This window comes from Rana temporaria, chromosome 5, assembly GCF_905171775.1.
Source record: "Rana temporaria chromosome 5, aRanTem1.1, whole genome shotgun sequence".
Lineage (NCBI taxonomy): Eukaryota > Metazoa > Chordata > Amphibia > Anura > Ranidae > Rana > Rana temporaria.
In genome coordinates, this window is record NC_053493.1 from 114,019,874 (window position 1) to 114,041,302 (window position 21,429).

At 40.7% G+C, this 21,429-nt stretch overlaps 1 protein-coding gene across 3 annotated transcripts in view; it reads right to left on the minus strand.

The window, feature by feature from the left end:
• The window catches only part of DNAJC13 (DnaJ heat shock protein family (Hsp40) member C13), a 220,226-nt gene that overhangs the window by 50,897 nt on the left and 147,900 nt on the right, over nt 1–21,429 (minus strand). For all 3 annotated transcript variants that reach the window (XR_005749412.1, XM_040353030.1, XM_040353031.1), the window contains exons 32-44: nt 18,870–18,915; nt 15,549–15,703; nt 15,070–15,271; nt 14,001–14,116; nt 12,753–12,831; nt 11,806–11,941; nt 10,108–10,289; nt 9,034–9,108; nt 7,223–7,342; nt 4,186–4,365; nt 3,878–4,045; nt 2,276–2,389; nt 425–541 (exon numbers count right to left, since the gene is read on the minus strand). Coding sequence is in view for 2 of the 3 variants with exons in the window: in XM_040353030.1 (XP_040208964.1) it covers nt 425–541; nt 2,276–2,389; nt 3,878–4,045; nt 4,186–4,365; nt 7,223–7,342; nt 9,034–9,108; nt 10,108–10,289; nt 11,806–11,941; nt 12,753–12,831; nt 14,001–14,116; nt 15,070–15,271; nt 15,549–15,703; nt 18,870–18,915 (1,690 nt within the window). In the remaining variant the exon portion in view is untranslated. The remainder of the gene's footprint in view (nt 1–424; nt 542–2,275; nt 2,390–3,877; nt 4,046–4,185; nt 4,366–7,222; nt 7,343–9,033; nt 9,109–10,107; nt 10,290–11,805; nt 11,942–12,752; nt 12,832–14,000; nt 14,117–15,069; nt 15,272–15,548; nt 15,704–18,869; nt 18,916–21,429) is intronic.

A 21,429-nucleotide genomic window follows, 5' to 3' on the forward strand; every position in this document is an offset into this window, starting at 1 on the left:
ATTTTAATAAATGGGTGAACTCCCGCTTTAACGCTCCTGGTATTTGATGCTGTAGAACATTACTGATGAATCTATGTGTCATTATGCCATTTGTTTGTGCAGTATATTTTTCTGTTTATTGTGTCTAGAGTGAGTGCAAGTCCCATCCGCTACTGTAAACTTCAAATTGATGTTATTATATACTGTTCAATAAAAAGATTAAACAAGGAAACAAATTAAATGTAAGGGATTTAATGTGTACATCATAATCACTAAAAATAATTCACAAACTTACAGCTTTTTGGCACTACACAGAATATTGTATAATATTTCCCTGTATGTTATATTTTACAATGGAATGATTTTTTTCTAGTTAAAATATGTCATCTCAGTAAACATACCGATATTGTTTACTGACCATCTTAAGTTGACAAGAAGAACTCACCTCCAGTTGGAATGTGGGTTGCTCATTATATACCCGTACAAAAATCTCTCCGACAATGAGCTCCTTGGCATGATCACCGAAAACAAAGTCGGCTCCATAGCCTTTATCACATTCTCCCTGAAAAAAGTCAGAAACAGACCAAAAAAAAGTATACCGTAAACAAAGTGTTAGTATAAAGTAGCTAGACAGGAAGCCACATAGACAAACAAATGCTGCACTAAACTTGAAAGACCAAAAAGGTGACCCATACACTATACAATCGCCTTCAGATCTGTCATCAACTGTGCAGTATGAGGGCCTGCCTGATTGGATACACATTTTAAGCATTGGTTAGGTCTGTCCTCATATTATAAAGTTTTGATAAGTCTAAAAGACTGTACAGAAATCGTTCAGTTTGTATAGGGTATGGCCAGCTTTAAGGCAATCCATGATTAAAGGTCAAAGACCTGTAACTAAGCAGGACAAAATTCGATAAGATGATACAGGCTAGAGATGTTTTAGTGTCCTTTAAACTCCCCTCTATCAGAACATTCAAATCATAGCAGGAACACAAATTGTCTCTGGACAGCCGCACTCTGAACAAATTGTAGCCTTTATTAAAAGAAGGAAATCACTACAAGTCACAGCAAAATAAAATAAAACCCGACTTTTGACGCATTTTGCACTGAAACTAGTGCTTAGTCTTAGGTATGGCTAAGCACTAATTTCAGTGTGAAACGCGTCAGCGTCGGGTTTTATTTTATTTTGCTGTGATTTGTAGTGCTGTCCTTTTAACAAAGGCTACAATTTGTTCAGAGTGCGGCTGTCCAGAGACAGTCTTTGTTCCTGCTTTGCTAAGTGCATTGCCTGCACCTGAGTTGTCTGCAACGGAGGATATTCATCTGGGTTCCCACCTGGAGCGGCTACTCTCTTTTCCCTTAACATTCAAATCATGTTTGTTTTTTTCTTACTCCATTCAGTTGTGCGTCGTGTCATTCCGTGCCCATCAGCACACGTAAACAAAGGGGCACGATGCTGGTGACATCAGAGCCCTTATATGGAAACATGGCCATACTTAGACGATGTCACTGGCTAAATATGGGCATGTATCCGTATAACGGTGCTGATGTCACCAGCATCCTGCGTTTTCTGTTTACATGTGCCGCGGGTGGGAAAAAACCCAGCCAGCAGCTGACTGACCACCTCAGCTCCGGAAGGTTTTACCCACTTCATGATCAGGCCATTTCTTGCTATTTAGCACTGCGGCACATTAACTGGTAATTTCACGGTCATGCAACGCTGTACCAAAATGAAATTTATATACAGATTTTTTCACACAAATATAGATTTCATCTGGTGGTATTTGATCACCACTGCATTCTTTATTTTTTATGATATAAGCAAAAAAAAGAAATGTATTTTTTTAACTTTCTGCTATAAAACATAGCAAATAAAAATAAAGGGGCAGATCCACGTACAGCGGCGCATATTACAGCCGGGCGTAGCGTATCTAAGATACACTACGCCGCCGTAACTTATTTTATTTTTTTCGAATCCTCAAAGAATGCGCGCCGTAAGTTACGGAGGCGTAATGTATCTTTGGCGGCGTAAGGGCGCGCAATTCAAATCGATGTGATGGGGGCGTGTTTTATGTAAATACGTTGTGACCCGACGTAAGCAACGTTTTTTCTTTTTTCTCTGCAAGATGATACTGCTTATTTAGGGAGACATGTTTTAAAAGATCTATTCCTAACATATAACCTTGCACTATAGACTAGACTTTCCTGAGATTTTTTTACTTTTGCATGACCACTAATATTGTCTGAAAAATTGCCTTTTTTTTATATGCTTATGTGTATATATGTGTGTTACCCTTCGTGTCATGCTTTCTTGTTCAGATTCAAGAAATTCCAGCAGCTCTGCTCTTGTGCCATTGTTCCATATCAGGTATGGGCTTTCTGAATTACTGTTCAGCATTTTAAGTATCTGAAATTAAAACAAAATGTAACATGCTTACATACAAAGTGATGTGATCGACTCTGTCAAAGCTATGACATAAATATTAATTATTTCAGTTAAAGTGGTTGCCAGCCCTTGTTCACACTGCTGCATTTTGACATGCGATTTGACATGTCAAATCGGCGGCATTTGTCGGCAATTACACCGTCCTAATCAGTGCAACGCCGCATCTGCGGCACTGCACTGATTTTCAAAAAGTAGGTTCTGTACTACTTTTTACGATTTCGGCCCGCGATTTATATTGACATCTGCACAGAAATCGGAACTGACAGGCGGGAGTGAAATTGTGCGAGTTCAGCTGAACTTGCACGGCTTCATTCCCACGGCCCAGTGTGAACCTGGGCTAAAAGGTACGTTTTTTTTCTTTTTTACCTTAATGCATTTTCTGCATTAAGGTAAAAAAACAAAACAAAAACTACTCCCCCGGCGCACCCCCCTTAAACACTTACGCTGAGCCTGATCTTAATGCAGCTCTGTGCCCATTTGCAGCACCTCTTCTCACAGGAGACTTGGCAACAGCAGGATCCATTTGGTCTTGCTTCTGTCAGTAAACACCTGTGAGAAGGCTCGCGATCAAGCCTTCACGAGTGTCCCCACAGCAAGCAGCTTGCCATCATGCACTCAGAGAAGAGAAGGAACCAAGAACAATGGTGGGGGATCCCAGAAGGAGGCAAAACCAGTGCACAGAGCAGGTATGTATAGCAGGTTTGTTATTTAAAAACAATTACTAAAAATATCTATTTGCAAAACATCAACAACAGTTCTAAGGCCCCTTTTCACACGTGCGGACAGTATTTCATCCATTAATTTTGAGATGAAATACGGACATACATGTATCCCTATGGGATAGCGGGTGTCAGTGGATGAACATCCGCTGACACCCGATCTCATCGGTCCCCGCTATGGTCCGTTTCTGCAGACAGAGGAAAATCCAATTTTTTCATCCGTCTGCGGATTGGATCGGGTGAACACGGTCAGATGGTTCGTGTTCATCCGATCCCCCCATAGAGGAGAGCGGAGATCTAACAGGGCGGTCCCTGCACAGTGTGCAGGGACCGCCCTGTCATCTGCCGGCTCAGCGGGGATAAAACGGAGCGGGATCGGTACGTGTGAAAGAGGCCTAAGTTTAGATAAAATCTACGTGTGACTCAGGCAGCTATTGCAAAATGCAAAGGAATTGCCCATCATTTTCAGGAACAGTGTGACAAAGGAACACACCAACATTATGCTATCAAAGCTTATTATTGAGCTAATCACAAACCGTGTAAAAATAAACAACGATAATACAAATAAATAGTAAAGCAGTGCAAGACAGTTAAAGCAGGGTGTGTGTCTACAAGTTCTGCTTGGAGAAAATGATGGAAAAGTTGACCTATACAACTCATGTGCAATATAATCCATAGAACGGTGCTTATTAGACAATAGATGCTTCTACAGACATGTACTATACAATACCTCTGCAGGAGAAGACACAGACAGCTTCCGAGCAATATAAGGGGTGAGCATCCCAGCCAAGCTCTTCTGTATTGTTGGGTTTTCTGGCGTTGTCAGCTCTCCAGGTAAATAACCACCTAATCGGCTAACTGCAAGAAGACTGAGCTTGGCGAGACTATTGGCAACTTCCTGTTATACACACAAAAATAATGCACTAATCAGAGGCCAAAGAGATAATGTAAAAAAAAAAATAAAAGTACACGCATTTGCTTCTAAAAACACAATTAATGTAAATCATTTTCTGAACAGGCCACATTATATAAAAGTACCTGTTGATTAGTGTCTTCATTCTTTTGAATACCACTCTCCTCCAAGGTAAAGTCATAGTTGAAAGGATAAATAAGTAAATGCCACAAAATCCCTGCATGGTACAAGTGTGTCTGAAGAAAGTAATCCACAGCAAAGGAACTAACGCATTCTACGGCCTGGGTTGCTAATCTTTGGACTCTCTGGGAACAAAACCAAATATATTTTTATGGTGAATAAAACACATTATTTCAGTGATATTAATGTCACGTAGTAAATTTGCTTTAAAAAAAAAAGTGCACAATACTTTGCATTTCAGTGTCAGAAATAGATTTCAAGAAAATGGAAAACACTAAAGTAACAAGAGAAATACCCATAATTCATCAGTATTTGGAAACCAATTTAAAGCCCAATTCCACATTTGCATTAAAAAATAAAAATGTCGTCTCTCAAAACTCTTTACAAGCCTCTGGTCCCCATTGAACACATTTTCTATTTAGCAGTTCGGCTACAGAGATTCACCCCTGCATTTGTCCTGGTGACCAATGTCACCGAAACAGAAAGTACCATAAATGCTAAATTTCAAAGTTGTCCAACAGTAAAAATCTTCCAGTGGGTGCAAATGTCCTGGAGACAACTGCCTTAAGATGGTAATTCCCCCAAATTTTGGGAAGATTTTCTCCTATTTTCCTGTTGCATCCCCAATACAGGGAGTAAATGAAAATATTCCCAAACAGGACCTAGACAGCATAAAACAACCTGAAACGATTTTTTGTAAAACTGATCATACACATTACAATCTGACTGCAGTATAAAAAAAAAAAATTTAACTGCCAGATTGTTACTTCTGATGAATGTCTGACGGAGTGGAAGCGGAGGTTTTTTCTGCTGGCACACAACCCCCTACCCTATACTAGCGTTCAACAGCCAGCTGGTGACAATTGGTATCCAGCAACAATTCCAGGAACTAAAAAGATCAATTCCTGAGCTTCGAATGCTTCCACAGACCACATGCGTCAAAAGCAAAGGTAAACAGAATGTGTCTGTCCTGTTTAGATCAGAAATATAATATGCAGGCTCAGGCAGAGCTGATCTGTGCAGCCTATCCCTACAGCAGTGTATCACTGCTATCGATCTATTGCAGGCTGACTGGAAATGATCTGCTGCGGGACAGCTGCATCGGGTCTAGATTAGTTCTCTACTAACCATAACTACTGTATACCCTCTCCTTTTCCCCCACACTTAAAAAAAAATAAAAAAAGTGAAAAAATAAATACACTAAATATTTATCCACAGATTAACCACCTCCAGCTCGTAGGCCATATATATATATATATATAGATACAGTCTTGGGTTGAAGTGGTTATACCATGATCCTGGTACTTTTTTTTTTTTTTTTTTTTTAGAGCAGGCAATAGGGCGGCTTGATCACTTTTACAGGCGGATCCCCTTGTGATGACTTTACCTGGCTCTTCCAACCCACTGGGGGGGGTTAGTAACTATGTGGCCGCTTGGATCGCATTCACGGAGAAAAGTGTCAGGAATGGGAGTTCCCGCCTCTCATCTGTGCTGCCAGAAACCATAAACGATGAGGATTTAGTCACTTCTGGCTGGTTTCAGTTTGTTTGTTGACAAGCCGTTAACGGCTTGTATAGCATGTGGTTAAACCAATCTCAGTTTAATCAGATGCTTTGTAGACCATAGGAGAGATATGGGTTCATCCCTCTTGATAATAATAAAGTTAAAAATAGGGATACAGTAAAAAAAATGTAAATACAATAAAAAAAAAAAAAAAAAAAAAAAAAATAATAATAATGAAAGCTCCCCTGTGCTCATGCGCACGCAGGTCCTGCACGCACCACACAGGTGAGGTTTCGCTACGAATGTCAGAGCGAGAGCAATAATTCTAGCACCAGACTTCCTGTGTAACTCTACACTTGTAACCTATAAAGGCTTTAAAGCATTGCCTTTTGATATTCTAAAACCCTCATAGTTGAGCCCTGTTTTTAGCTGGTCGGGGTGTACACATGTCACGGCCATAGCAGGAATTATATACCCCATGCTTGGCAGGTGTAGCACCCATTAAGTCTGACTCATTCAAGTGAATGGGGGCGCTTTGCAAGCACCCTGCAACCTTGTGGAGTAGAGAGACCATGAGGTTAAAATAGATGGTGTGGAGGAGTTGTATTGCCTCCTCACAACAAAACCTGCTTTAACCCCATTTGATTCCACACTAGCAAGCTGCAACTGCGTGCATTGCACATAGTTGCAGGGCATTTCCAGAGTGGCTCCACTCACTTGAATGGGTCGTTATCATCTGCTGAAAGCAATAAGAATGCAAGCAAGGATTGTACCCAGCATCTAAAGGTGGTAGAATTTGCGGGTAGTAAGATAGTGGCTCATATGCAAAGCTTTCTCATCCCCCCCAACTTCATGTGTGAACGAACCCTGGGGGTGCAGTCGCCAAATGTAACCAAGGGCTCATTCACAAGTGCAGTAGGCAATGCTGCTCCTCTGAAAGGTGATCCGACTGTTTTACTGGTGAGGAGTAAGGATGAGCTCCAGCGTGTTGGCATAGTACACGTGCAGAGCCCGCCAAGAAGTCTGCACGGCGCTGCGCTAATCACAGCCAGGGAGACATTTCCCGATCTCTGCAGCCGAGCATCTGGAAATGTCTCCCTGGCTGTGATTAGCACAGCGCCGTGCAGACTTCCTGGCGGGCTCTGCACGTGTACTATGCGAACACGCTGGAGCTCATCCTAAGTGAGGAGGCAAAATGCTGCCTCTTACTGCCTGGTTTAAACCAATAATTGCAGTGAAAAGCACACAATTGCAGCAGAGTAGTATGGCAAATATAGGTTTAAAGCAGGCGGTGAGGAGGCAACATTGGGCGACACTGTGCCGGTGAGCTTTGACTTCTCCCATGTTGTTCAAGTAGATCGCCACCCATCTAAAGTTGCCTACCCCTGTTCTGGCCTGTTTAGAAATAAGAAGTGAGAGACATTGAAGCTTATTAAGCCTGGACAGAGCGTTTAATAGGATAAAGTAGTACAGTCTCACCTTGCCATAATACAAAACTCTGCAGAGGTCTTTAATGATATTTGGCATCTCTATAATCTTCTCTCTGCATTCTTCAAACTGAGCAGCAACACTGTAACACTTGCATATATGTGCACACACCTGATAATAAATATTTGAAGAGTCAAACAAAATAACTTGCCTTATACAATATATTAACAATTTAAAAAACAACATTTTGATACAAATTATGGAGTTCATTAGGACTGAAGGTCCTGGAATAAAATATTTAAGAAGGTTGTTGAAGGAAGGCATTTACAAGACCCATGGATGACTTCAGCTTAGTAACGAAACGTGTAGGGAGGAGCAACGTGCTGACGTCACCGAGCTGTTTCACGTCCCGTTTGTATGGGTGTGTTTGTACTATTTGTACCATTTGCAAGCCGGATTTTTTTAAAGGCACTTCTATTTGTGCATCCTGTATTTGTTAGCATAGGTTTTTAATACAATAAATATCACCAGTTTTTACAGATGGCGATTCTTTTATCCTTACTTTTTTCGACTTTCATAACTCCCATACTGAGGTCATCCTTGTGGCTGTCTGCTGACCGCTGGATTTACATCAAGTCTGCAGGAACGTTTGGCTTGCTGACCACCAGAGGTGTTGGGAAGATCAGAGGCCCTGGCTTGGTATTAGCCACAAGCTTAGACAGCTTGTGCAGCTGGTAAGCTTGCACTCTATGTGGTGGTGGATTCACACTGTTTCTTAAATCACTGAAGATTCATCACATGGTGTCTCATCATACATTTTTTTTTTCTTGGAAGACTAATGGACTACAATGTGTGCTGATTAATATTAGTGCTCATTCACCCATTGATCTAGTTTGATTGACTTGCTTATTATTCGATCGGATTCATCCGATTGATCTCCATGAACTTGTTTTTATTTGTATATTTATGCAGAAGCGCAGCTTCTTTTGTTCCTTGTATTTGTTTGTGTGTATTTCACTTTGAGTTGCAGCTTGTGTGAGGTGTGTAAAACAGCACAGTTTTTTCCCCTTTAACATTTATAAGACAGCTTGACCTTATATACATGAACAATACAGCAATAATCAAAAGCAACCAATAATGTCAGTCTCCACGCTACTCCGTAGTTTATAGGAGTTTAGAGGCAGTTGCGGTTACAGGCATTTTTTTGGAAAGCAGAAAAATCACGTTCAGGACTGTCGTTTAGCATCATTTCAAACGCCAAATGCTTTTAACAGCGTCTATGCGTGTTTGCATTTATAAGCGTTTTTAAAGGGAAAAACATTTCAGATAATTTTTGAACATATAAAAATGTTGAAAAAAAAAACTTTCACCACATGCTATAGCCTGCATCAAAGGATGAACCAGTAGCGACAGACTCTGGTGCGGTCACATGCTTTTCTACGTCTTTGGAGCCTCAGCAACATCAGGAGAATTTCCTCACACATGCTTATGATGTGATCCATGTTTAAAACACAAAAAATAAAATGGCTATATACATAGAACACCGCTCTCTCTGCTGCTGCTGCTCTCTTCTCTCACACAATGGATGTAATAGTTTATTCATTTAATTGTTTTTCATGTATTGTGGGCATTTGGAAGGGTTTCCTGAAGTTGTCTTTAAAATAACTCTTCTAACCTGAAATGCTCATAATCGCTTCTAAACTTGCATAAACTCGGTATGTATAACTGACATTTTTCACCGTCGGTTTCCAGCTGTTATGTTTCCAGCGTTCAGAAAACGTTTTCAACTGCCCTGCGTACTTGAGCCCTTATGTGAAACTAGAACACTACAATGTAGAGGTTTAGTGTTAATTTTCTGTTACCTGCACAGCCATGTCATCTGGTTTACTTGATCCAGTTAACACTGAAACACAGCGTGAAAAAGCCTCTTGTAGTACCTAAAACAATGTTCAAATGAAGTTCATGTTTAAAAGCAGTTTTCATTAATCTGATCATCAATTCAGCATTATAGCAATCAAAGACCTGTAAACACACTTGTTACAATCTGATCGGATGTCATTTTCAACACATCTATCTATTTATTTGGTATAGAATCAGTGATTCAGTGTGAAGTATAAAATTATTAGAAAAAAAAAAAAGGAGAGGAAACTACACTTTTAAAAAAAACAACGTTCTTATTAAGTTCAAAGCTCCTTCAATACCAGGCCATTTTTATGGCTGTGATAGTTTGACTGCCAACTACTTGACCATGCAACACTGTATCCAAATTTGATATAAATTATTGCAGATAGCATTTTACAGGTATTTAATATGCAGCGGGGTTAAAAAAAAAAAAAAAAAACAACAACCACCTCACAATCATTTGTTGTCAGAGTCCTTTAAAATTTTACCCAAATGTACCTTTAATTTAAGAAACCCCACAATCATTGATGGCCAGCGGCACTTTAACACCCAGACTCCTTCCCTCCCCAAAAAATCTGAGCATTGCCGGTCAGGGGCACTTTAAACCCACCACCACCGTAAAAAAATCATTGGTGGTTAGTTGCACTTTAACATCTCCCATGTTCACATTCCATCTTCCTTTCTACTGTGTATACCAACATTCAGCCTTTTCACAATGAAGGAAGGTTGTTTGTTACATTGTAAACAGGCTGAAGTATTGTTAACACTACTAGTGTTTACATTTGTGATGGCTATGACTGGTTTTGGTTCACAGCAGTCACAAGGTACAGAGTGTCACTCTGATTGGCACTGTACATCATGGCTGATCTCGGCTGTTTCAATGACTGATCAAATCATTGGCATTCACAGGCACACTGGCCAACTGATTGTTTTCTCTCCAGGCATATACATTCACCTCCCCACTGTTTTTCTACAACACAGCAGTGCAGAAGTGGTTAACTGATTTAGTTTACAGTTGTATAATAATATTGTACCTCTATGCCATTTTCCCTCCTGAGTTCTTCTGCATTAAGGGCTGAACAGTTGACTGTGTGAAATGCCAGCTCAGTGGAGGCTGGCAACAGAGACAACTTAGAGAAGAGTTGATCATCAGAAGTCTCCCTGGTGATGGTTTTGATGAGCATGGGATAGCCAGCGTATTTGTAAGGCTGAAGGTCTAATAAACGTGAAAAGTAAAAAAAAAAAATTCTTAACAAATTGTTCAATGGTCACAACATTTTTACAGCATGTATAACATAAAAGACCTTAAGACCATGCAAGAGGATTTTTCATGTCAGCTTAAAAACCCCAATCGATTTAAAGCCATAATAAACCCAAAAGCAAACACTTTTGCAGCTTACTAATTCTTAGATGTGATAACTGTATTTGTTTCTTTCTTTAATGGGGAACCCCCTGACAGCTGATAAGTCATTGGTTGTTAAAGACGCGGCAGTCGGCTTCTTGGCCCGCTTCTTAACAACCATCTATTGTTAAAGACACTGGTGGCCGCTGGCTCTGAAAATCCACATCCGAACCATATGTGTCGAACAGCGGCTTTGGAAATCTGCGTGAAAATGGATGGGGAACAGTGACATTTTTCTCTGCAGAGCATGAGAGGAATTTCTATAGTGTAGTTACCTGCATTTAGGCATCTGGACGTGGTGAAACCAACATGCTGAAGTTCAAACCGAGCATAACAATAGGGAAGAAAGGGGATTTAAGTGACTTTGAATGTGGCATGGTTGTTGGTGCCAGACGGGCTTGTTTGAATATTTCACAAACTGCCGATTTACTGGGATTTTCACCCACAACCATCTCTTCACGGAGTTCACGGAGAATGGTCCGAAAAACAGAAAATATCTGCCGAGTGGCAGATGTGTGGACGAAAATGCCTTGTTGATGTCAGAGGAGAATGGGAACAGATGGTAGAAAGGCATAAGTAACTCGAACAAACCACTCATTACAACCAAGGTATGCAGAATACCATTTCTGAATGCACAACACATCGAACCATGAAGCAGATGGGCTATAGCAGCAGAAGACCACACCAGATGCCACTCTTGTCAGCTACGAACAGAAAGCCGAGGCTACAATTTGCACAGAATCACCAAAATTGGACAATAATAGATTGGAAAAACGTTGCCAGGTCTGAGGAGTCTCGATTCCAGCTGCAACATTCAGATGGCAGGGTCAGAACATGCAAGCATGGATCCATCCTGCCCTGTATTAACTGTTCAGACTGCTGGTGGTAGAATAATGGTGTGGGGGATATTCTCTTGGCACACTTTGGGCCCCTAAGTTTCAATTGAGCATCGTTTAAATGCCATAACCTACCTGAGTATTGTTGCTGACCATGTCTATCCCTTTATGACTACAGTGAGTGTACTCATCTTCTGATGGCTCCTTCCAGCAGGATAATGCACCATGTCACAAAGCTCAAACCATCTTTGGCTTGTGGTGGAACGGGAGATTTGCATCTTGAATGTGCAGTTGACAAATCTGCAACAACTGTGTGATGCTATCATGTTGATATGGCCAAAGTCTCTGGGGATTGTTTCCACCACCTTGAGTGCCTGTGAGTGTGTGTACACACACACACACACACACACACACACACACATATACATACACACTCACACGCTTTTTGCATCTATATTAAATCTATATTTAACAAATTAGATGCAGGATTTTACCTTCCTTATGCCTCTTGAAAAGTATGCTCTGAGTTTTAAGAATTAAAATGATATTTTCTGGGTCTGGTCCATCCACAATTTTGCTTGACTTTGTACACAGAAACTCATAAGCTTTATTAACTTTTTCAAACATATCCTGCAAAAAAAAAAAATGTACATGAACCCCAATATAATTTTAAACATCATGCATAACAAAAGGTTTTTAAAAGGTAATCAGTTAAAGCGGTTGTAAACCGCATAAACTTTTTTTTTTCCCCCCCAAACCTGCAATGCAAAAGGCATAATAGGCTAGTATGCATCGCATACTAGCCTATTATGAAATACTTACCTCGGAACGAGGTGTGTACCACTTACCTGGTCCACGCCGAGCAGGATGTCATCTTGCTCCGGCGTGGCTTCCGGGTATCGCCGCTCCAGCGCTGTGATTGGCTGGAGCGGCGATGACGTCACTCCCGCGCGTGCGCGCGGGAGATTTAAAATCGGCAGGGTCCGGCGATGCCGGTCCTTCAGCCGTGGAGTCCCCCCTGCGCATGCGCCGCCCGCATTGCGGGGGTAATATCTCCTAAACCGTGCAGGTTTAGGAGATATTATCCTTACCTACAGGTAAGCCATGTTGTAGGCTTACCTGTAGGTAAAAGTCCAAATAGTGGGTTTACAACCACTTTAAGGAAAAACAATTAGTAATTTTTGGAGAACATTTACAGTGGAACCATTAAAAATCTTTGTCCAGATTTTTTTTTTTACAATATATATATATATATCATTTTGCAGAAGAAAATTATAATAAGTAATTATAAAGTTATAGCTCAATTAATTGATCTATAGCTGAAATGTAAAAATCACCATGGTCCATAAGGCGATACAAGTAGGAGAGCAGTAGTAGTTAAGATAGGTTAGCAGTATAGAGGTTTTATACTAGATGCAGGAGGTCAAAATAAAATACAAACCCTTCCTTCGGGATTCTTGTCTGGATGATATTTCTGTGCAAGTCTAAAGTATGCTTTCCTGATTTTGCTCTCATCTTGCCTAGAACAAAAAAAAATAAGTATTAACATGTATTTTGTTCTTTAAATAATGTGTCATTTTACAATAAAAGAACATACTAAAGAAGCTGAGCCATTTATTGGATAATTTCATTGATGTGATAAATTAATTTGTTATGCTTTATCTAAAGATATAATATCTACAGTATATCAACACACTGATCTGAAACTCTCCCTCATAACACACTATTTCAAGTTCCCAATGCTTGGAAAATGTGATAAAAGAACAAAGTGAAACACTAATGCGTACACACGGTCGTTTTTTGTGATAAAAAAACGTCATTTTTGAAAACGTCATTTAAAATGACCGTGTGTGGGGAAAACGTTGTTTTATGTCTTCTGAAAAACGACCAAAAAAAAAATTCGAGCATGCTTCAATTTTTTATGTCGTTTTTTGTGTCATAAAAAATCACTGTGTGTAGCTAAAACGACGTTTAAAACAACGTTTTTAAACCCACGCATGCTCAAAAGCAAGTTATGAAGCGAGCTTGAATGCAACAGAGTGCCGCCGTACGTGCTGAACGTAACCGCGCTTTGCTAGAGCATTTTGAAAAAAACGATGGTGTGTAGGCAACTTCTTTTTTTTTAAAATTAAGTTTTAAAAACGTATTTTTTCATGAGAAAAAATTACGTGTTTTTTTTTCATCACAAAAAACGACCGTGTGTACGCGGCATGAAAGTTGGTTCTGCCAAACCAATTGCATGACATTATATCAATGTTAAAAAATTGCCTATAGTTTGGTCTGCGAGTCCATCGGGAAGATTTTTCCCAACTTTTGGTCCCCTAGAAGCCCATACAAGAAATGGGGGTGTAAGAAACGGGTAACAATAAATGCATTGTCAGTAATTGAAACCCCCAATTCAACCTCATTCACTAAAATTGTGCCTTTCTTACTGTTGAAAACATTTGACGAAAGTCCAAATAAATCTCCCCAATACGGACAAAGAGCAATAAAAGCTGACAGTATCCAATGAATCCCTGCTCTATCCATAACTAAAAAATCTTTTGCTTGAAGTTAAGCTTTAAAACATGAACAGAGACATCTCATATTAGTATCAGGGAGAATTTATTTTTTGATTGGTGGCAGCCCTGCAAACACATAACACCTTCATGTTCCACAATACAACTGAGATTTAACATTTGTAACTTACTGTCCTTGCCCTTTTGGAAGGCCAAGAACTTCATAAGCATCTTCTATTGACATTGTTGGAGGTTTTTTCTCCACTTCTTTTTTCCATGCGTCTAAGGTGTCTTTTAGCAGTTTTACCTGTGCAGAAAACATTTAATAACATTTGTGTCATTCATATCAATTTTAGTACCAAAACAACAATACAAACACTATAAGTGCCGGTTCACACTACAGCGACATGAAAGTCTGGACGACTTTGCGAGGCAACTTCGAGTCACCTCCAGGACAGGCAACTTTGCCAGTGGCCATTCAAACAATAATCAGCTCTGTGGGAGGGGTTTGCCTGAGAAAACCATTTTCTCTTTCTGTAAAGTTGCTTCAGTTAAGACACTGATCTGACTTTGGAGGCGACTTCCATTGAAAACAAGTTGCCTAGAAGTCACCTTTAAAGCGGGGGTTCACCCAAAAAAATAATTTTTAACATTAGATTGAGGCCAATTGTGGGAAGCACAATCGGGTGGTTTTTTTTTAAATCAATGCAGTACATACCTTTTTAGAGATAGATCTTCTCCGCCGCTTCCGGGTATGGGCTGCGGGACTGGGCGTTCCTATTTGATTGACAGGCTTCCGACCGTCGCATACAGCGCGTCACGAGTTGCCGAAAGAAGCCGAACGTCGGTGCGCAGGCGCCGTATAGAGCCGCACCGACGTTCGGCTTCTTTCGGCAACTCGTGACGCGCTGTATACGACGGTCGGAAGCCTGTCAATCAAATAGGAACGCCCAGTCCCGAAGATCATACCCGGAAGCCGCGAACATCTATCTCTAAAACGGTAAGTACTGCATTGATTTAAAAAAAAAAACACCCGATTGTGCTTCCCACAATTAGCCTTAATCTAATGTTTAAAATTTAAGTAGTACAGGAACCTTTTCAGAAGTCGGAGCGACTTCAGTAGTGTGCATTAAGACGGCTCTCATTCACTTTAATGTAATTTCTCATGTCGGGCGACACAAGACGGATCCCAAGTCGCGGTACTGTGAACGAGCACTAAGAACACACAGAACTAAAACAGATTGGGTAAACATGACTTACAGGATCTTTGATGGGCCAATCAGGAAACCTGAGCGTGTCACAGAAATGTTTCAGGTAGTATATGTTGCAGAACAACTCATTCTCCAGTTGAGGGTAGTTGATTACTGGAATAGGGCAATACTGATAAAGTGCTCTTGTGTTACTCTGAAGTCGAGGGCTGAAGTCAGCTAAATGGGCAGCAATTTTCTCAATCATGAGACGTCTGAAAATAGAATAACAGGAAGAAGCATACATAAGTGAACCATGGAGGATCCCTAAAACGGAGGAGTTTCACTATATATATATATATATATATATATATATATATATATATATATATATATATATATATATATATATATATATATATATATAAAAATATAAATAAAATAAAAATATTCTGTTACTATACATGGTTAGGTACAATTCCCAGGATTATTACATACAGAAAGAAAAAAAAAAAAAACCAACAAAACTTTCTGTAGTAAAATTGTGCAGACCTCATCTCACTGCTCCATATAGCCTCTGGAGTATCAAATTCTCCAAGAAATATTTCTGAAAATTTCTCAGACTCGTAATTTTCCAGATAGCACACCATAGCTTCAGGAAGAATATGGCCAAGTATACTCCGCTGAAATATATCAGGCCCTTTGCTCTGTAACAAGAAATGTATTTTTACCAATGGATACAATAATGTGATTAATTAATCACCAAGAGCCAGACTTAATATAAACCCCCAAAAAACGTACTTGATATAAACTATATACTGCCAGGTACTTATACGCTAAAGGGAATCATTTGGTTAATTTGTCTCCTTAAACTCCTTACTTTCATCATTGCTTTAATATTTAGATTTTGATCACAGCAATGCCTGCAGATGAACTCTGGCCCAGATTCAGGTAGAATTGCCCCTTTTTTACGGAGGCGCAGGGCAGCGTTTTTGCCCTGCGCCCCCGCAAATTTCCTGCGCTACCCGCGATTCAATGAGCAGTAACTTCGTAAATTGCGTGTGCGCTGTGTAAACTTGCCCTGCGTAAGGGCGCCTAATGTAAATGATCCCGTAGGGGGCGGGAATCATTTAAATTAGGCGCGCTCCCGCGCGGAGCGTAGCGCGCATGTTCCGTCGGGAAACTTTCCCGACGTGCATTGCGGCAAATGACGTCGCAAGGACGTCATTTGCTTCCAAGTGAACGTGAATGGCTTCCAGCGCCATTCACAAAACACTTACGCAAACGACGTGAAACTCAAATTTCGCAACGCGGGAACGACGGGTATACTTTAGCATTGGCTGCCCCTACTATTAGAAGGGGCAGCCTTACGCTAAACACGCCGTACGGAAATGACGTAACTTGCGTACGCAGGGCTCGCGCAACATTGTGAATCGTTGTTAGTATGCAATTTGCATACTATACACTGAGCACAATGGGAGCGCCCCCTAGCGGCAATCGCAAGAATGCAGCCTAAGATATGCGTGGCATAAGAGCCTTATGCCACGCAGATTTTAGGGTGCAGTCGGCGTTACGATGTTCCTGAATCAGGAGCATTCGTAACGCCGGCGCAAGTAAGCAATTGCGCTGCGTAACTATGGTTACGCAGGCGCAATTGCTCTCTGAATCCGGGCCTCTGTTTTTGCAGGTTTGCCATTCAATTATGAAGACAACCAATATAGCAGAACAAACCAACATTGCACAATGTTAAGTGCATTAGCAAAAAGTGCCAGTGTTGCTTATGGAGGTACTTGTGAAGTTTCGGATGGACTTCCAATTCTCTGCTATCAGTGCTGTGAGCACAACTGCCAAACAGTACAGTCAGGCCTTGTACTCTCTCCAGACCACACTGTAGGTGAGTAATATAGACTGGTCCAAGGCTGGCCATACATTATACAATTTTGGCACAACTTTCCTTTAAATTTATCAAAACCATATAATAGGAGGTCAAACAAACACTTTCATTTGTACACACACAAGCAGGCACTATATAGTGGACGGTAAATCTAAATTAAAACTGAATAATTGTATACTGTATGGTCAGCTTAAGATCTGCCCCAGCTTCCAGCTTAAAATTGGACACTGAAACAGCAGCAAACACAATTAACACATTGCCTACTCCCTTCAGGAAATTTCCAGTGTTGTATGGATGAGATTGTGCTTGACAACTGTCTTATGATTACAAGATGATCATGCTCTGACATACATCCAATATTTATTATAAGTCTACAAGTCTAAGCAAGAATTTGAGTGTGGTCTATCATTTTGTTGGGATGACAGAAGGATCTATTTCTAAAACACAAAGGGGGTTATTTACGAAAGGCAAATCCACTTTGCACTGCAAGTGCTCTTGGAAGTGCAGTCGCTGTAAATCTGAGGGGCAGATCTGAAATGAGGGGAAGCCCTGCTGATTTAATCATCCAATCATGTGGAAGCTAAAATGCTGTTTTTTATTTTCCTTGCATGTCCTCCTCAGATCTACAGCGACTCAACTTCCAAGTGCACTTTCAGTGCTCTTGTAGTGCAAAGTGGATTTTTCTTTAGTAAATAACCCTCAAAGTGTTACTAAACCCACAACAGTAAAACCAGTCTGTATGTGCAGTAAATCATGCTCGTTATACTCACTGTGGAACCTAAGGGGGTTAATCATACGCAATGGCCCAGATTCAAGAGGCTATTGCGCTGTTTTGCTCCCGCGTAGCGAATGCCCCTGATTCAGGAACATCGCTAAGCGGACTGCAGCCTAGGATATGACAGGTATAAGCCTCCTTATGCCTTCATATCTCAGGCTGCATTCTTGCGTTGTCCGCTAGGGGGCGCGGCCATTGTGATCGGCGTATAGTATGCAAATTGCATACTACCACCGATTCACAAAAGTTGCGCGGGCCCTGCGCACGCAAGATACGGAGTTTCCGTACGGCGACTTTAGCGCAAGGTTGCTCCTGCTAATAGCAAAGGCAGCCAATGCTAAAGTATAGCCGCCCTTCCCGCTCGTGAAATTTAAATTTCACGTCGTTTACGTAAGTGATTCGTGAATGGCGCTGGACGCCATTCACGTTCACTTAGAAGCAAATGACGTCCTTGCGACCTCATTTGCCGCAATGCACGTCGGGAAAGTTTCCCGACGGAGCATGCGCTGTTTGCTCGGCGCGGGAGCGCGCCTAATTTAAATGATTCCCGCCCCCGGCGGGATCATTTACATTAGGCGCCCTTACGCCGGGCTATTTAGCATAGCGCCCGCGCAATTTACGGAGCTACTGCTCCGTGAATCGCGGGCAAATCAAAATATTTGCGTGGGCGCAGAGCAAAAATCGTTGCCCTTTGCCCACGCAAATATTGCGCGGATCTACCTGAATCTGGCCCAATGTGTTTGATCCTGTCTTCTCTGATGCTCCCCTACTCCTACTGTCCCCAATCCAACTGCTAGTAGAGTCTTGAGGGAACTCTGCACGTGCTCAGTTTGGCGTGTATTGCTAGAGAATTTTTATTTTTGGGAGGGTGTATATGAGCAGCACAGGGCCAATCAGCACTGTCCAGACAGAAAGTTAGGAGTCATGCAGCCTCATAAAACGGTCACAGGAGAATGAAAACTCCTCCAAAAGCTTTAACCAGTGCTCGGCCGGACACTGATAGAAGTCACAAGACTGCTATATACTGCCGATGAGAAAGGGTATTTAGCAGTTTATATATACCAAAATATGTTCATTTCTGTGTACTGTGGGAGACCAGATATAGTGAATGCAGAGTCCTGGGTTTAGTAACACTTTAAGTAAATAATGTCCTATTTACTAACACGTTTTCAAAAGTCAGAGCATTTCCATAACAAATACTGACCTCTTCTGATCTGAAAGCTTGTTTTGTATGAGTGTACTTCAGGAACCTTTATAAAAGAGGAATAAATAATTACATAATTAAAAAAGAAAACACAAGAGACAACATTTAGTAACACCATTCAGCATGCTCAAGCCTAATTAAAATCTCATTATAACGAATCATAAGAAAAATAAAAAATATTACAGCTACATAAAAAATATAAATCAATCAGTTTTTGATACATGCTGGGGTTGAAACACATAACATACTTCTCAGAGATTCCAAAGCGAGCCAAAAGAGAGGACTACACTTGTAATCCCAGACTTGTACACCAGTTGCAAACGCTTTAAAGTAGAACTATAGGCAAAACTTTTTTTTCATTTTGGATAGAGCAAGGGAGGAAGGGTTATACCCTATCAGGGCTCGTACACACGACCAAGTTTCTTGGCAAAAACCAGCAAGAAACTTGCTGGGAGATATTTTTTTGCAGAGGAAACCGGTCGTGTGTAAATTTTCGTAGAGGAAACGGACGAGAAACTCGACGAGCCAAAAAGAGAGCAAGTTCTCTATTTCCTCAACGGGAATGGAGAAACTTGCCTTGTCGAGTTCCGAGACAGCCTAACAAGGAACTCGACTAGGATAATTATGTGTTTTGCCCGTCGAGTTCCTCGGTCATGTGTACGAGGCTTCAGTTTTTTTTCTTTTTTTTGCCATCTGTGTCCCATTGCGTAGATTTCCCTTTACTTCCTGTCCCATATTAAATGAGAAGTGGGAGCAAATCCCTGCAAATTAAGGGCATTCTGTGGGGACCCCCAGGTCATTATAACTAGTGTCCCCCCAATCCACATGGGCATGCTGGACATATTACAGAGACTCCATGGTGGCCGACGCCCCCCAAGTCGCTCTTATGCCCCCAGCAGGGGAAGACCGGGTTGCTGTCCACCAAGCAATGTAAGACATACATCACTCCTACCTCCCCTCCCCATCGTCCCTATACTCAACCTTTACTTCAATACTTGATCTCACATCCAAGTTACAGGCTATCCACATATCGCTCCCTATTACTACTCTCATACAGTGTAAAACGCTGGAGGGCCAGGCGAGAGTCTGTCACCACCATATGCACTGGAGAGATATCCTAAAGTATAAGGGAAACCATATAATTATTTCTTGATGAACCATACCTGGCTAAATACCAATTAGAATTGCTAAGGGTTCCCTCCCGCTCACAGTTAGATCCCTTTAGGGGTGACCGGGTAATGGGATGACCTGTACTGGTTTATCCTCCCATCTCTCTCGCACTTCCCGTTCCTCATACAACACATGGGTTTTCTAAAGTTTTTGGTGGCCCCGCTCGGATTAGAAACCCCCTATGTTTAGTTGATGTTATTACCCACAGAAAATGTGTGTGTATGCTTAGGACTCATTTGACTACGCGACTTTGTTTTTGTGGCTGAATATCCTCCGAGTTCATGTTTTAATACTTCTTTTATGTCACTGTATATCATATGAAGACTTATCATTAACCCTCGTATTATTACCCTGTTAATGTGAAAAATTTGATTAAAAAAAAATATAAAAAATAGTGTCCCTCTATTATTTTTCTGGGGACAACCTAAAATGTGGGTATTTTCATTTACATTCACTTTCAACGATAATGGTAAACAGGACAAATACAGAGGGTGAATCTCCTCAACAGGGGGACAGAGAGCAATACAAATGGAAATGCATTTTTAATCCCTCTCCACTCTCCAAAACTAAAAAAAAAATATATATATATATTTTTTATATACACAATACAACTACAATACAAGGACCGGTCATTTGATAAGGAAGGGAGAACTACCCACAATAATAAAATTTTTAAAAATTCTGGAAAGATTTAGGATTTAGAATCACGTGATTTCATCAAATGTTTTTATTGGTAGTTTGGCTGGAGAAATATACCCTCACTTCATGTCCTACTGTAATGTTACCAGATACGAAGTGCCAAAAAAAGTCCAACAGCAACACGGAAAGAAAAAATACACACTTTTTTGATGGTGCCCATACACTATAAAAAAAATTTGAAAACCTGTCATTTGGACAGTTTGTTTGTTTTCAATCACAATACAGCGATTACATTATTATTACACAGGATTTATATATATAGCGAACAGTTTGCACAGCATCATGGCAAAATTGTTTGCTCTCACGAAAACACAAATTAACAATTTAAGGTCTATGGCTAGCATTTAAGGAAGGCTGGGGCACCAATGGCTTTTTATTTTAGTTTCTGCCCCTGCTGCAACTTTTCTCCTCACCTTTTGTCTAATTAACCCCTTCTCGTCCCTTCAAGGGTAAAACAAATATTAATGCCTAAGCACAATTTTGCAACCTTGACATGTGTTAGTAAAATCTTACATATCATCACAACTACTCTGTGCATCCAGGTGGATTATAGCTTGTTTTCAGGTCTTTATTTTTTTGTTATAATGTATTTATTTTTACACACTTTTTCCTTTCCTGCAGGAGAAAGATACAATCTATCTTTCCTATCCATTCACAGAGAGAAAAACACAAGGGCAGGCTGCACAGTGAC